We start from the raw sequence: 17,376 nt of genomic DNA on the forward strand, positions 1-17,376 counted from the left end.
TGCTCTGTCACCCAGGCTGGAGTGCATTGGCATGATCTCAGCTCACTGCAAACTCTGCCTCCTGGGTTCAAATGATTCCCATGTTCCAGCCTCCCAAGTAGCTGGGATTACAGGCAGCCAACACCATGCCTGGCTAATTTTTATATTTTTAGTAGAGATGGGGTTTCGCCATGTTGACCAGGCTGGTCTTGAACTCCTGACCTCCAGTGATCCACCCACCTCCGCCTCCCAAAGTGCTAGGATTACAGTTGTGAGCCACTGCCCTTGGCATTAATTATTTCCATAGCTAGAATGCCCTAATTAGAACAGTGAATTCTGCTTTTTGAGCAGAAGTCTGAGAAGGTAAACCCTGGGCCTCAATGACTTCTTGCTGGCTAAACTTCCTTTCTTATTCCCTCATAAATAAAGCTATTTCCATCTCCAACTACTCAACATTGGGGTTAGACAGGTCTTGTCTTTAAGATTGGGCCTTCTAGAGATCTCTTCCATGGTTTCCCCACAGAAGTCAATGAGTTGGGAATCTGTTTCTTGAGATGTGAAGTCCAGCAACAGAGTAGCAGGGTTTAAAAATCAGCATCCTTTAAGGGTAACATCCGGGCTGTCATGCAGAAGGACCTGATACTTAAGCAGCTGGTCCCCTGGTAGCCATTGGTACACTTTTGGCTCCAGGACCCTCTGTACCATACTTCATGGGGTTAAGTGGGGGTGCTGTGACATCTCATTGTCATCCTAAGTTAAACTTACTGGCTTCTTCCACCAATAGAGTGATGGTAGCCACAGGTCTCAAGCATCCTGGCCACCCAGCTGCCACCTGGTCTAGCTGTTTAGAGAAATAGCCCACTGGTCCAAAGTAATTCCTAAGCCTTTGAGTTAGAACATCCAAAGCTGTCCCTTGTTTTCCACATAGCAGGTGAAAGGTTTTTCTAACTTCAAAAGCCCTAAAGCTGCGGCTGTTCCTAGCTTTATTTTTAAGGTGAAGAATGCCTGTTGACAGGTCCCATTCCAATTCAAAGGCTTGTGACCACTCCCTTTTGGAGGTGTGTAGAGTGGTTTTGCTATGAGCCCAAACCTGGAAATCCAAATCTGGCAGAATCCAGCTATTCTCAAAAAGGCTTCTTAATTTGAGGGGGCTGGAGTGCCAGGATGGTCTCTTTTCATCCCTGGGCCAAGATCTTAGTCCCAGAAATGACCATGTGTCCCAAATACATGACATGACCCCTTTGGACAGAAATTTGGGCCTTTGAGGCGATAGCAGTTATGCTTGTTTTGTCACAAAAGTAAATACTGGAGTTATATTTTTATCAGAATCGTCCCCTAGTAGGGCTGGAAATTAATAGGTCATACACATATTGCAAGAGAGATCCATTAATTAACTGTAGTTCCCTTAATTCTTTTGCCAATGCATTGCCAAACAGATGCGGACTGTCCTAAAACCTTGGGGAAAGCACAGTCCAGGTAAGCCAAGATGCAGCATGAGTGTCTGGATTAGTCACAATGAAAAAAGGTACTGGGAGTCTACAGGTGTATAGGTAGGTACAAGAAAACATCTTTGAAATCGAACACTGTGACCCAGTGAGCACCTTCAGGGACGTGGGTTATTATTGCATAAGGATTAGGAACTAGTGCAACTGGAGCTACCGCCTCATTAACTGCCCTCAGTTTGGCTTATTAACAGGAAAAATGGGGGTGTTACATTGGGACTGACAGAATAGTAATCCATACTTCATTATTAGAGGATGGATGCCCCTCTGAGCCTCAAGTCTAAAAGGATATTGGTATTCTTTGTTTTTTGCTTTTTGATTTTCTTTTTTCTTGTTTTTTGAGACAGAGTCTCCCTCTTTCATCCATGCAGGAGTGCAGTGGTGAGAGGCTCACTGCAATCTCTGCCACCTGGGTTCAAGCAATTCTCATGCCACAGCCTCCTGAGTAGTTGGGATTACAGGCACCCACCACCGCACCCAGCTAATTTTTGTGTTTAGTAGAGATGAGGTTTTGTCATTTTGGCCACACTGGTCTTGAACTCCTGGCTTCAAGTAATATGCCCACCTTGTCCTCCCAAAGTGCTAGATTACAGGTGTGATCCATCACACATAAAAGGGTATTGTTTTTCCCATAGATAATTAATACTGCCTTTCAAAATAACCTGACTGAGAGTACATTAACAGTTCTTCCAGGAACTTCCATGTCCCAAACAGAGGGGAAGTCATGTGCTGGAAGGAACGTCTTCATCTGTGTTAAGGCATGCACTTAGAGCTAGGAGAATTGTCCCATACCAGCCTGTGGCCTTCTCTTGAGGTGCTCCAAATTGAACTGTGGGCTGTAATTGGGAAAGTAAGTCTCTTCCCAGTAAAGGAATAAGGCCCTCTGGGATAAGCCAAAATCTGTGGGAAAACATGTGGTTCCTTACACTGCAACTAAAGGAATGGGTGACTCACCTGGCTTTTGGCGGCCATCATCCTCATTTCAGTATAGGAGTGGGAAGACAGCAGCCCCGAGGACCGGCTCCAAACTGAGAAGGTGGCTCACATGTCCAATAACTCAATATTTTTACCTGCCATGTCAGGAGTTACCTGAGGCCCTCTGTGGAGATGGTAAGGTGTCTGGTGGAAGCTGTAGGGAAGTTTGGACCCTGTCAGTCCTCTGTTCTCTCAGCCATTAGGGGCCTGGGGAGCTGAGACTCCCTTTGGGGCCTGAGGCAGCCTTTCCTCCAGTGGCCCTCTTGCTTACAGAAGGCTCACCAATTCCAGCCCAGGGGCTGAAGAGCTGTCCTTCGTCTGGGCATTCCAAAGCCACTCTTGCAACACTCTCTTACCATGGGTAACCCAGAAGGCACAGGAGGCTGACAGCAGCTGCTAACAGTTGCACATTTTGGTCATTTCTTTTGGTTTTCTCCTCTTCCTCTGCCCTGTGGCTATTGCTGTAAACTCCAAAGGCCATGTTTAAGGGTTGGCTTGTGGAATTTGGGGTCCCACTCCTGCCTTTTGTAACTTCCTCCTAATGTCAGGGGTAGATTGAGTAATAAAATGCATGCCCAGTAGAGCCCACCCTTCTAGGTGTCTGAGGCTACATTAGTATTTTCCTGAGTGCCTCAACCAAGCAGCCCTGAAGCAGGGCAAGATTTTCATCCTTCTGCTGAGTTCCTTCTCTATCCTTGTCATAATTAACTGGCTTAGTCACACACCTTTTCATACCTTCTGTTAAACAAGTTAGCCTGTGATTTCTACATTGAAGATTGTGGGAATCCTTCTGGTAATCCCACTGAGGGTCTCTCTGTGGAACTGCATCTCCTTCTACATAAACGGCATGGCCTTGGATATAAGCAGCTACTCTATCTGCATATTCACAGGCAGTACCCAGAATCCTTTGCTTCTCCTGTATAGGACAGCAAGTGGATAATAATATTTGCAAGTTGTGCCAAGTTAAATCAAAAGACATGATCACCCTAACAAACTCTTCTATGAACTGCCCTGGATCCTTCAAACCCCAGTCACATTTCTCCTTGAATAAAACCAATTTGGACATGGAAATGGCACACAGACTCTGATTGTTCCCCTGTCTCTGCCAGCTACATCCCACAATGGACACAGATTCCATTCCAGGGGCTGATGTAGAGCCCCACTCCTGGTGGTACTGGCTGGGCTTACTTCCTTGGGCAGTGGGGGATATAGGCTGGAGCTCACTGAATAAGGGAGAGGGATTCTTCATGACATTGTGTGGAATCCTGCTCTGGAGAACTGGCATCACCCCTCTCAGAATTGGGGGACTGAGAAGACCCTCAGGAGGGGATGGGCCTTCCAGGGGGTGCCACTAGGAAGGGAGCATCCAGAATCTCCCATGCCGTTTCTTGGTGCCTGGAAGTAACATGAGCCAGACACATCCTGCAGTTGACTCTTAAGTCAGAATCCTGGTAAGTGGCCATAAGAGCCTGTACATAAGGAGCTTCCCCCCATTTTCCTTCCTTTCTACTGAATAAGTCCAGTTGTAAAATAATATTATAATGGAAAGAACCAGTTTCAAGCCAAATTTCTTGTTCTCCCAAGAAAATGTGTTTCTTTTTCTTTGAGCCATCTAATTTGAATTTGCCCCAATTGCCTGAAAGACACCCTAGTGGGGAGTCCTTTGGGATGCTCGCTGTGATCCCCATGTCTGCAAGGATCTCTACTCCACCCACAAGTTTTTCTAAGTCTAGCAAAAGCCCAGTTAACTCTTCCTTTCAAATTCCCACCTCCTGCAGAGAAGATGTAAGTACAGGTAACAAAGCATTATGAAAGTGTACTAGGAACTATGAATGAGCAGTAGAATGATGGGTCTCAATTCCACAGAGAGTGAAGAAAGCATTTCAGTTTGGGCAAAGAGGGGCTAAGAGAAACCAGGTGGTCACGGAAGGGAGGAAGGGAAGGCATGAACAGTGTTGTCCCCTGAGCTGCCAGAGAGTCTACCCAGCAGCCACAGACACTGAAGAGAAATGTTTGGGCAAAATGTTTGGGTGGCTGCTGCTTGTCTGCCACTATGGGTAGTTGTCACTTGGGTTGGGGTCCAGGAACCCCTGCCCCTGTGATCAAGAGTACAGCATGGCCTTGTGCAAGGTCACAGAGGAAGGGGCCCACAACGGGCTGTTAGGGAAAATGGTAATTTTTTAACTGAAGGGCAGAGAAGATGACATCAACACTCCCCCAGGGGAGGGGCTCTAATCCACGATCCTATAGGGAATGTCAGTGCTGAAAACCCCAGAGCATCCAGGCGGAGGCCAACAGTGACAGTGGAACTCTCACACACAACAAAATGCCAAAACCCCAGAGTACCCAAGTATCAGCCGATGAGGTTCCTCACAGCAAATGCTGGAACTCCAAGGGGTGGCCAACAGTGAACCCCAAAGGCCAAGTTGGGGCCACAGAACAATGTGACTCTGGCATCTCGGGGTCAACACAGTAAGGGACTTTCACAACCAAGTGTCCTGCCTTAAACAGTTCTTGACTCTGTCCTGTGCTGTCCTATATGGCGCCCCATCCCATCTTGTCTTCTCTTGTCTTCTCTTGTCTTTGTGGTCACCAGATGATACAAGGCAGAACAACCCCAAAATTGAAGCTTAGCCCAGGGAGTTCTTGGCTCTTCCTTGATAAGAAATCAAGAGCAACCCAGTGGTGAAAGAAAGCAGCTCTGGTTAAACTGGGGCTGCTTCTTGTAGGGCAGGGGTAACCCGTAGGCAGTATGTGGGCTGCTAGCTAGCTGTATGTATACTCACTTTTAATTAGATGCTAATTAGGAGATAGGTTATTCAGAACTTTCTTGAAAAGGGATGGGGTTTTTCCAGAACCATATAAGGTAACTTCCCAGGCATTGCCATGACATGTTGACATTTTGATTTATAAGCTGTCGTGGCACTGGTGGGAGTGTCTTTATGCTAATGAGCATTGAGAGTAACTAGAGGTAGCTTTTGTCTCCATCTGCTGATTTTGGTCAGCTTCTTTCCTGCACCCTGTTTGGACTAGATCCTTCTCTGATCAACTGGGCCACCCCTGGAAAATAATTCCTGCCACTTTCCTGTCTCAGGAGACTCTCTGCCAAAGAATGATCTTAAAAATTTGCTATTTACTCATGATCTGGAAACATCTTCCTGGATGGGCCAAATTCCCACCCTTGAGATTTCTGTAGGACCAACAGGTGAAAACAATATACCCCAATGGGACTGTTAGGTTTCAAATAACTTACTCTCCTTTAGATTTCTTTTTCTGAAAATAAATTCTTCATACACATTGACTTGTCTTTTGGAATCCAATGAAAAAGTGGGATGTCTTCTTCAGAAGCTTTGAAACATACAAATTAGTCTTAAACTTACCTACCAGACGTCCAGGCTAGAAGCCTGATTCATGTAAGAAGGTCTAAGAAGACACTTCACCCATATCCTGGGTGACAGGAGGGGATCCCTTAGATAGATTCGTACAGCAGACTGGAAACCTACACTTTCTTCTGGCAGCGAGAGGTACTGAGAGCTGTCACTCCTCCTGCAAGGCAGAGACCCGCAGAGAGCCAAATTTTAGCCTAGAACTCAGCCAGCTCTTCACAGCCTCCCATTCCTTACTTTTTCCTTCACAATTATTTACTTTGAAAAGTTTCAAACCTATAGAAAAGTTGAAAAAAAAGAACACCTCTACACCGTTCACCCAAGTTCAACAATGAACATTTCTTTACCATTTTTTTCTGTCTACACACACCCACACACACATGCATATTTCATAGCAAATGCAGAAAAAGAAAACTCCACTTCATTCCTAAATATGTCAGCATGTATTTAATGAGATTAAGGACATTGTTCTATATAATTATAATACAATATAATGATCAAACCTCAGGATATTAACATTAATTCAATAATATTATCTAGTATGTAGTCCAGATAGAAATTTTCTAATTGTTTAGAAAATGTCACATCTATACACATATATGTGTATGTATATAGGTATTTATGCATATATAGTGTGTGCATGTGTGTCATATATACACATATAACACACACTATATATGCATAAATACCTATATTTATATATACATGTGTGCATGTGTATTATATATATACACATGCATATATATACATGTGTATATATGTACACATATAACACACATGCACACATTACATATGCATAAATGTCTTAATTTAATGATATGCATATGCATAAATATCTTAATTTAAAGATCTATACATATCATTAGCTGAAAGCTGCCTCTATACATATTTTAAGGATTTCTCCATATGTAATGAAGTGTAACCTAACTGAATGTGTAAACAGCCTGTAACCTACTCTTTTTTTTTTTCTTTTTTTGAGAGAGTCTTGCTCCGTCACCAGGCACAAGGCTGGAGTGCAGTGGAGTGATCTCGGCTCACTGCAACCTCCACCTCGCAGGTTCAAGCAATTCTCCTGCCTCAGTCTTCCAAGTAACTGGGACTACAGGCACACGCCACCACATCCAGCTAATTTTTGTATTTTTAGTAGAGACAGGGTTTCATCATGTTGGCCAGGATGGTCTCGATCTCTTGACCTGATGTTCCGCCCACCTCGGCCTCCCAAAGTGCTGGGATTACAGGCATGAAACACCACATCCGGCCAACAGCCTGTAACCTACTCTTGTGCCAGTGACTGAGTTTTGGCCAATCAAAGGTGGCCAACTATTCGAACTGGGTTCAAATAAGACAAACTCAGAGCTGTAGCCAATCTGATTTTTTTATACCTCATTTCTGTTTTCTGTGAGTCACTTTCCTTTTTCTATCCATAAATCTTCTTCCACTACATGGTATCACTAGAGCCTCTCTGAACCTATTCTGGTTCTGGAGTTTCCTGATTCAGGAATTCTTCTTTGGTTAATTAAACTCTCTTTCTCTGTGTGTGTCTGTATGTGTGTGTGTGGTGTGTAATACATTATATACATATGTAATGTATATATGCATATGTATACATAATATTTATTTGAGAGAGAGAGAGAGAAGTGAGTTGTGATACTGATGTTCCTCCCTAGGTTCCCAGTGAAGTTCCTCAATTGCACTTCAGTTTCCTAGAACAGTCCCTCCATTTCTTTGCTTTTGTCGCTGAGTTTTTGGAGGGGATAGGCTAGTTATCTTGTTCAATATCCTGCATTCTGATCAAACTAAACATTTTTTGAAAGAACAGGATATAGGAATTTGTGCTTCTTACCACTCCACCTGTCAGAAAGCAAGCGATGCAAGAACAAAATATTGTGAATATTTTTACATCAAAAATATTAAAGAAAACTCAGCATCTGCCAGCAAGTTTGTGGTGTGCCATGGTGGCATAGTGATGAGCACTTTGCATTGTGAATGCAGAGCTTCAGTTCCAACCCAAAATGTTGTGTCTGGCATCTTTTAGGTAGAAACTGAGGGGTCTTTTGGTTTGCTTACAATCCCGCACTGGCTGAGTCCTTTAGCGAGGTTTACCACTGACTGCTGCAATGTGGTGCAGTCAGGCAAAGGGAAGGAGAGCCCACAGTGCACACACCTGGGGCCCAGGACACGCCCTATGTCTCACCATTGAACAGAAAATATCCCAAAAGGTAAAGTGCCGCCCTTCAATCCACCATGGCGGTAGCTTCCACTAATGCAGTGGTGAGGTCATAACTGGTTTTTACTGTTCTCACAATGGCTGCAACCCTTATTGTGGCCAGAGAACAAGGCTTACCACTGACTTGCCAGCGTGATCCAGTGAGGACCAGCAGAACACCCCTGGACTAGGTTGTTGGGAACTTGGAGGTGTCTCATGTCTGGGCATGCGTTGAACTGCCCCACAAGGTGAAATGCCGATTCTCAAGAAGGCTTCTCTGTACTTTCCACTAACGAAATTGTGTAGTCATAGCTGTTCTTCTGGTTGAGATATTAGAAGGGATTCTTTTGGTAGGGGAAATGAAAATGAGCTTTTGCTGAGTTTAAAATAAAATCCAAACTCCTTGCCATGGTCTACACTGACTTGTCTCCATCTTCCATTCCCCAACAGCCATGTTTATGCTAAAGAGCAAACTAATGAAATGTAATTCACATAGCGTAAAATTCAAATATATTAACTGGACAGGTTATTAAATACTGACACATGTAATCATCACCTAGATTAGGTTATAGAAAATTTTCATCATTCCAAAAACATCTGTAGACACCAGGCATGGTAGCCCATGCTTGTAATCCCAGCACTTGGGAGGCTGAGGTGGGAAGATTGACTGTGCCAAGGAGTTTGAGGCCAGCCTGGGCAACATGGCACGACCCCCATCTCTATAAAATATTTTTTTCAAATTTAAAAAATAAAATAAATTTTAAAAGGTCCGTAGAGTTCCTTTCCAGGCAATCCCACCATTCTCCAGTTAGCTAATCACTATTCTGATGATCGGTTAATCACTCTTCTGTTTATCACCGTAGTTTATGTTGCTCTCTTCTTGAAATTGACGTAAATTCACTTTTCGTGTTGTGGGTTTTTTCACATCTTTAAAATATATCCACATTATTATATGTATCTAGGTGATTTGGGTGTTACTGGCGAGTGTCATTCCAATGTGGGAATACACCACAGCCGATGGACAATTTGGTTATTTCCAGTTTGGACTATTATGAAAAAAGTGCTGTGCTTGAATATTCTTGTACAAATATATCTGTCAACAAGTGTTCTGTGTTTTCTTAGATTTTATATCTTTCTCTGTTTGGCATCTGTTAATCACAGGACAATTATATAACTATATGTTCTTATTTGCTGTATTTTTTTCTTTTTTTATTTATTTTTTTTTTTGAGACGGAGTTTCGCTCTTGATACCCAGGCTTGAGTGCAATGGCGCGATCTCGGCTCACCGCAACCTCCGCCTCCTGGGTTCAGGCAATTCTCCTGCCTCAGCCTCCTGAGTAGCTGGGATTACAGGCACGCACCACCGTGCCCAGCTAATTTTTTTGTATTAGTAGAGACGGGGTTTCACCATGTTGACCGGGATGGTCTCGATCTCTTGACCTCGTGATCCACCCGCCTCGGCCTCCCAAAGTGCTGGGATTACAGGCTTGAGCCACCGTGCCCGGCCTGCTGTATTTTTTTCTTAAAACAAGTTACTGATGTATGTTTGGTATGGTAAAAGTTGTACATATTTAATGAATACATCTTGCTGAGTTTGGAAATAAATATAGACCCATTAAATTATCACCACAATGTGTACAATAAAACTATTTGGCTGGGCTCACACTTATAATCCCAGCACTTCAGGAGGCCCAGGCCGGCAGATCACTTGATGTCAGGAGTTCAGTAACAGTTTGGCCAACATGATGAAACATGATCTCAACTAAAAATAAAAAAATTAGTCAGTGTGATGGCACACACCTGTAATTTCAGCTACTCAGGAGGCTGAGATATGAGGATTGCTTGAACCTGGGAGATGGAGGTTGCAGTGAGCCGAGATCACACCACTGCACTCCAGCCTGGGAAAAAAAGTGAGATTCCGTCTCAAAAAAAAAACAACCATTACCTCCAAAAGTTGTGTCCTGACCTCTTTGCTTATTATTATTAAGTTTTATATTCTAATTGATACAAAATAATTATACATGTTTATGGGAGTACATATGGTATTTTGATACATGCCTACAATGTGTAATGGTCAAATCAGGGTGTTTAGGATATCCATCATCTCAAACATCTTATCATCTCTTTGTGTTGGGAACATTTCAAATTCTCTCTTCTTAGCTACTGTGAAATATACTATACGCTGCTGTTAGCTATAGTCACGCTACTGTGCTGTTTCCTTTCTGAGATTCCACCCAACCCCCTGATGTTCCAGCTGCTATGGTTGTCCAAACTTTGTCCTCTGTTACTTTAATCTAGGAAGACAGTTTGGTTTTGTATTGTAATTTAGCTAACCCAAGTAAGGTGGACCGAAGTTTGTTGAATAAGCTAAAAATAAAATCCTAAGTCCCCCAACTGACTAAATGGACCCCCCATTGGCCAACGTGACCCTTGGTAAACCTTAAAAACTAAGACCCTGGCCAAGAAGAAACAGGAGGCCAGACAAGCCTCATTATATTCCCACCTTTTTGCAATTTGAACAAAACTGACCAATCTTAATGTTATCATAGTGATCATAAGACTGACAGAAGGGACTCTTTATGGCAATAAGACACCAAATTATAAATAGGACCTAGGACCATGCCAGGCAAGGGTGAAATCACACACCCCATACAAGTAAAGAATAAACTATGTTCTAACTGCCATAGGGTTCTTTCTCTAGCAGCTAAACCAGCACTGGCCTTGAGTAGAAGGAGCGTGGAAGCACTTGCTGCTCACCCCTCACTACATACTGAACCCCACTTTCCACAGGCCATAACTACAGCCTTGATTGGACAAGAGACTGATTTCAGTAACTTTATCCTGATGAGAAGACCAGCGACCATGGACTGGTTCTGTGAGATTTACAGTAGCTGGGCATTTGCGTGCCTGTGTGTCCTGAAAAGACCTTTGTGTATAGGGCCTAACTGTGATGCATTTAAATGCTAAGTATCCACAGCAAGGTGAACAAGGTTGTATATTATGTGAATGTCTGTTCCATAAGCATGCATCAGGACCCTCTTCATAAATATTCATGAATCCTCCTATAACTTGTTGAATATGTATGTTTGGCCAACTCATTCAACTTAAATTCCTGTCTTGCCCCTCCCTCCCTCAAAGTGCCTGCTTCTGGACTTTCTCCATTTCTCAGCCTGTCAGGATGACCACCACCGTTGTATCACGCCTGTAATCCCAGCACTTTGGGAGGCTGAGGCAGTCAGATCCCAAGGTCAAGAGTTGAAGACCAGTATGGTCAACATGGTGAAGGCCTGCCTCTACTAAAAATACAAAAATTAGCTGGGTGAAGTGGTGCACACCTGTATCCTCAGCTACTCAGGAGGCTGAGGCAGGAGAATCACTTGAACCAGGGAGGTGGCGGTTGCAGTGAGTGGAAATCCTGCCACTGCACTCCAGCTTGGGACAGAGTGAGACTGCATTTCAAATTAAATAAATAAAGTCTCCTCTGTAACCTTACAAATTGTATGAATTTTCAGTTAACAACTCTCCACCAAAAGTTTGCAAAATGGAAAACTCACTCCACACCATTCTTCCACATGTCTGCCTGCTTTTGTTCAGTCTTCCAGCATCTTCAAATTTTTTTTTAGAAATACATTTTTCTAGTTTGTAGTCATTATCTGTGGGAGAGTTACTCTGAAATCTGCAAGCAGCCATTACCAGAAGCAGAGCTCATTCTGTCAGCAATGGCAGCCCATCAGTAGGGTAGGACCCCACCCAGCTGTCAATCGATGCATGGTTGTGTCACCTTGAGGAAGCTGCTTGGTTGACCTCTAAAGCCAGTACTGCCGTGTGAGGAATGGAGGCATGAAAAGAACAGGAGTGCCAGGGTGCCCATGGAGGAAAAGAACAGGAGTGCCAGGGTGCCCAAGGAGGAAAAGAACAGGAGTGCCAGGGTGCCCATGGAGGAAAAGAACTGGAGTGCCAGGGTGCCCAAGGAGGAAAAGAACAGGAGTGCCAGGGTGCCCAAGGAGGAAAAGAACAGGAGTGCCAGGGTGCCCAAGGAGGAAAAGAACAGGAGTGCCAGGGTGCCCATGGAGGAAAAGGGTAGGAACCAGGTTTGCTGTCGAGCGCATGAGGAACAGGTAGAGCATCACCATTACCTCCTCTTCACTGGAGTTGTCGGAAACTCTCCTGCATCTGGGCCTTGGGGCACCTCGCGAATTGTAGTAACAAGGGGAAGAGCTGCTGCTTTTGGACACCTTGTCAAAGCACGTCCTCCCTGACCAGGATCAAACCCAGGCTGCAGCAATGAAAACACCAAATCCTAGCCACTAGACCACCAGGGAACTAGTGACACTTTCTTTCATTCCTCCTGTCTTTCAAAGTTTTCTCCAAAAGGTGAAGTGCACACGATGCCCACAAAGGCTGTCACATGCACAAGTCAAAACTGAGCCGGAGGCTCTGACGTCTGCTGTGCTCCCTGAGAAGTGCAGAGCCACTGGAACTGCAGCTCTGAGGCCGATGTAAACCCAAAGGCCTGTCCCCTCACAGATGTCCTCCTCACCAAGAAACTATCGGACCTCCTTTAGCAGTCATGTAACTATAACAGTTTCACACAGGAGCCAATGAAGACATAAAAGCCCTCAACAGAGGTATGTGTGAGTTCACTGTGGTGGCTGTAGACACCGAGCTGCTAGAGATCATTTCACACCTTCCACTGCTGTGTGAAGATGAGAATGTGCTGGGCCTGCCTGGAATGTCTGTGTACTCCAAGCAGACACTGGGGTGGGTGTGTGGGGTCTCCAGGCCGGTCATCACCTGTTCTGTCACCATCAAAGGCTCACAGCTGATTCAGTCCATTCAGCAATCCACTGAAAGCCTCCTAGTCTAAACCTGTGGCCTCGGCTCCATTCTCTCTGCTGACTCCTCCTCCTGAGGTTATTTTCACTGCTTTCTCTTGTTATAAAATACTGTAGAATTAAATCTGGTTTCTGGGGTTTTGTATTGTTTTTGTTCTGTTTTACAGGGCTGTTTTCCACCTTCTCTCCATCTACCCTCTCTCTGTCATCATTCATCCTGTTATTCTCTCTATTGAAAAATGAACAAATGTTCAGAACACAGGAAGCAGAGTGGTATCACCATCAAAGGCAGGAAGGGCCAGGAAAGCCTGATGGGAGCAGGGCTACAGATCTGCTTCTAGCTTTCAGCCGCTAACTTTCTACTGTGTGCAGGTGCAATGGAAGTAAACAGCACCCACCATGTATCCCTTGGCCTGGGTGTGGAATCATTCATACACGTCCATATGAGTGAGGGCTTTCCTTTGCTTCTAGGGGATTATGTATCATTTTCAGAGAAAACGTGTGTTCCGTGAGGTTGTTAGGTTTATGTCCAAGTGTCATTTACTAATGTGCCCCTGCTGTTTGCATTTGGATGCTCTTCCTTCACCCCACAATTGTGCCCTGATGGCGGCCGGGCAGCAGCATACAAAAGAGACGTGCTGTGAGATTTCTGAGGTGGGTGCATGAGACATGGGTCAGTGGACTGGGGTCTTAAAAGAGGCAGGAGTGGCAAGGGCAAATAACATGGACTGCTGCTGTGGTGAAGGATTGTGGGAAGATCATGGAGACCTGGCTGGTAGCTACAGCAGAGATGATGGAATCCAAGGAAGCAACTCACTCTGGTGAATCGAGATTTCTTCAGGGGACACGTGGTAGCAGCTCTGATAGCCCTCACCCCTGTTTCCTGCCACAGTGTGGGTCATATGTATTCTTTATCCCATGAGGAGGGTGCTAATTAATGTGTCATTTATTTTGGTGAGCACACTAATAAATACATTCATATTCCAATTTAATGGGGAAAAAACTGATCTAGAGATGTCTCTTTTCAAGGCAACAGCATGGCTCTGGAGAGATGGCCACGGAAGCCCGGACAGTGGACCAGATTACCAGGAGAAAGGAAAGGGAGGCACCCAGGCTGAGAAGAGGCTAAGCACTCAGCCCCTGGGACCTCCAACATCAGGACACAGAGACTTGCAGGAACCCGCAGAGCCTGGATGGAACCACTTGCAAGCCAGGCCTGGGGTCCCTGACAGAGCACTGGATGTTTCCCATAAAACCTTTCACATCTGCACTGCTTCCACCTTAGTTGGAATTCTTTGTTCTCATCCATGCAATACTCAGAGCAAAAAAAAAAAAAAAAAAAAAAATCACAGGTTTTTATTGGTTGGTTTGAAGACAGGGTCTTGCTCTGTCACCCAGGCTGCAGTGCAGTAGCATGATCATGTCTCACTGCAGCCTCAAACACCCGGGCTCAAGCGATTCTCCAACCTCATCCTCTGGAGTAGCTAGGACCACAGGCATGCTACACAGAGACAGGGTTTTGGCATTTTGCCCAGGCTAGTCTCAAACTCAGAGCTCAAGGGATCAGCTTGCCTAGACTTCCCAAAGTATTGGGACTACAGGCGTGAGTCACTGGCCTGGCCAACCAGACTTCTTTTTGATGCTGATATTTTACTCAGACTCCACATCTAGGTAGCAATTTATGTTTGGAGTGGGGACGCTGCTCTGCACAGTCTCTCCTTTCCTGGTCACTGAATTAGAGCAAATGACTGTCCTGAAGAAGGTACCCTGGGGAGAGTGGGTCGGCCTGTCTTTCCAGCCTTTCTTGGCTCTGCCCTCACCTTCAAGCCTCTTCCTGGCCTGTGCTCAGGGTCCAGAGACACGCTTAAGACTTCTCTGTATGGCTTCTCTTGAAGAGTCAGGAACCCCCACTTCCTGTTCAGCCTGCAGAGAAGCTTCAAGCTGCACATTGCTTGAAATGTCAACATTTTGTCACTTTCCCTGGGGTGGGAGCATTTGAACTTTGGACATGAAGGAAACGTGGTAACCACCGCAGTAAGAAAAGCAGCTGCTGGAGCAAATGGCATTTCATTCCTCGAACTTGTTTCACATTCACTTCTAAAGAAGACCTTAGAGAAAATATTAACATCTTTAAGCAAAAGGCAACTCTGCCTGTTGACCTCTTGCTGTGGGGCAAATGTGAAAACTTCACAGATGCTGCCTTTCTCTGAACACTGCCCTTAACTCTTTCTTACAATTCACTTCAAGACCTGTTGAGCAGGAACATTAAAAAGGCAAATAAAAAGTTTCAAGTCTTATGAATGAAAGAATGCAATAAAATGGCGCTTAGAAAAAAAAAATCTCAAGATGGAGGTGGAGATGCTGTGATCATGAAATCTGAATAGGCTGCCTGTGTCCTTCGGCAGTGATGGCTCAGTGAAACTCTGGCATTTCATAAACCTCGTGGCGTGAGCTTCACATACATTCAATGCAGGCTAAGAAGCATAGTTTGGCCTGAGTTGGTTGTTCAATATTTTCAAACAGCCAAATGCCTTGAGATACAGCCTCTGCTAGGGTACCTGCTAGAACTTGAACATGTGAAGAAGTACAGCTTAAATTCAGTTGAATAGACTAAGTGAGAGTGGCAGTGAAGGATGTCCTTTGGAAGACGTGGAGGTGCTGAGGCCAAAGGGCTGGCAAGGAAAGAGCCGGTCAGACCCCTCAAGCTGGGGAAAGGGCGAGCAGGGAGGGTCCTTTGGCTCCCGGTAGGACCCGAAGCATGATTTCCTGTCAAGAGCCAAGAGCCTGATGGCCGGTGCTGGTGAAAAAGGCCCCCGATGCACAGTCTGCAGCCTTGAAGGGGCAGCATCCACACTCTTGCGGCGTGGGGCACTCAGGGCTCCGATGCTCAATACGCACTGATGCCTGCAGCTTCTGGGAGCCAGAGAGAGTCAGCCGGGAGAATCCTGCACAGGGGCGCTTAGTTTCCGGAAACCCTGCGTGAGATGTGGGATCCCGAAGCCAGATTGAGGGTCCCTGGGATCTTGGCTTTGGGGCTAAATGAGGAACCCTCAACGAGGTTCAGCCTCTCTGCCTAAGGGATTGTGTTTCCTGGTGTCTTTTTCACTAAAATTTTGAAAAGCAGTCGAATTTCTTGTATTGGAGACTCCAGTAGTTAAAAATGGCAGATGTTAACATTTTCAGAAATACGTCTTGTGCCAGAGACTGTGAGGGGTCTCTGTAGTGCAGGGGTTATCATGTTCCATTCACATGTGAAAGGACCCCAGTCCCCCGTTTGAAATGGGGTGGCAGCACCCTTGCTTTTGTGAAGGTTGGAAACACACAAGTGATTCTAAAGAAACATGAAAGGACTGCCATTACTAACTAACAATCTGCTCACGGGGAACCACACCTCATGCCGTGTCCTGCTAGTCACAGTGCTGAGGAGGGAAGGGCACAGTTGTCACCAGGCAATCATTTCAGCAGGGGACGTTGAGGGCAACACAACAAGTTAAGTTTGAGATCAGGACATCTCATAAAGTTCTCTTCATTCTCTTCTAATGCCTGAATTTCTCCATAGGCTGAAACCGAGTAAGTGATGACGTCTCGGAAAGTTCAGGAGTTATTTCCTGGGGGTCCTGCTTGGCTACCCTCCATCTCAGAGCACAGCTGCAGAACAGGTTGAATTGCCTGAGAGAAAACCAATCTGAAGCTATATCTGGATCTTAAGCCAAGTATATGGGAATATATATACATATATATATATACATATATATGAGATGGAGACTTGCTTTGTCACCCAGGAGTGCAGTGACTCTATCTAGGACCCCTGCAATTTCCACCTCCCAGGTTCAAGCGATTCTTCTTTCTGAGCCTCCTGAGTAACTGGGATTACAGGCATGCACACCCCTGGATAATTTTTGCATTTTTAGTAGAGATGGGGTTTCACTATGTTGGTCAGGCTGGTCTCGAGCTCCTGACCTCAGGTGATCTGCACATTTTGGCCTCCCAAAGTGCTGGGATTACAGGCATGAGCCACCATGCCCAGCAAAAGTATATATTTTTAGGCCTGGCTCTGCAGCTCATGCCTGTAATCCCAGCATTTTGGGAGGTGGAAGCAGGCAGATCACCTGAAGTCAAGAGTTTGAGACCACCATGGCCAACATGACAAAACACCATCTTTACTAAAAATACAAAAATGAGCCAGGCATGGCAGCATGTCCCTGTAATCCCAGCTACTAACACAGTGCAGAAAACAGTATCTGTTCACACCAGCCAGAATGGAATTATTCATCATTCATAATGCTTTAGTAATCAAATATAATCAGCCTTGGACTGAGCACTATTCCTGAACCACCTAAAAGTTCATAAAAGCAAGATCCAAAGGGATCAAACTCTTTACACATCACTTAAGTGCATTCCAGGACAAACTTCAAGACAATTTATAGAAATTATAAAATATGACTTCCTCCTGGCAAGGACAAAAAATGAATTTAAAAATACCTAGTATGCAG

At 44.9% G+C, this 17,376-nt stretch overlaps 1 protein-coding gene across 1 annotated transcript; it reads left to right on the top strand.

Moving 5' to 3' along the window:
- The first annotated feature begins 11,917 nt into the window (after positions 1–11,917).
- Positions 11,918–12,915, top strand: LOC105707699 (NHP2-like protein 1). Its single transcript, XM_064379938.1, is given in 3 exon segments — positions 11,918–12,128; positions 12,513–12,626; positions 12,629–12,915. Coding segments are annotated over 3 exon segments (612 nt in total).
- The last annotated feature ends 4,461 nt before the right edge of the window (positions 12,916–17,376 follow it).

Source organism: Aotus nancymaae, unplaced genomic scaffold (assembly GCF_030222135.1).
Source record: "Aotus nancymaae isolate 86718 unplaced genomic scaffold, 86718_ANA_hifiasm-v0.15.2.pri h1tg000022l_1, whole genome shotgun sequence".
In the NCBI taxonomy this organism is placed as follows: domain Eukaryota; kingdom Metazoa; phylum Chordata; class Mammalia; order Primates; family Aotidae; genus Aotus; species Aotus nancymaae.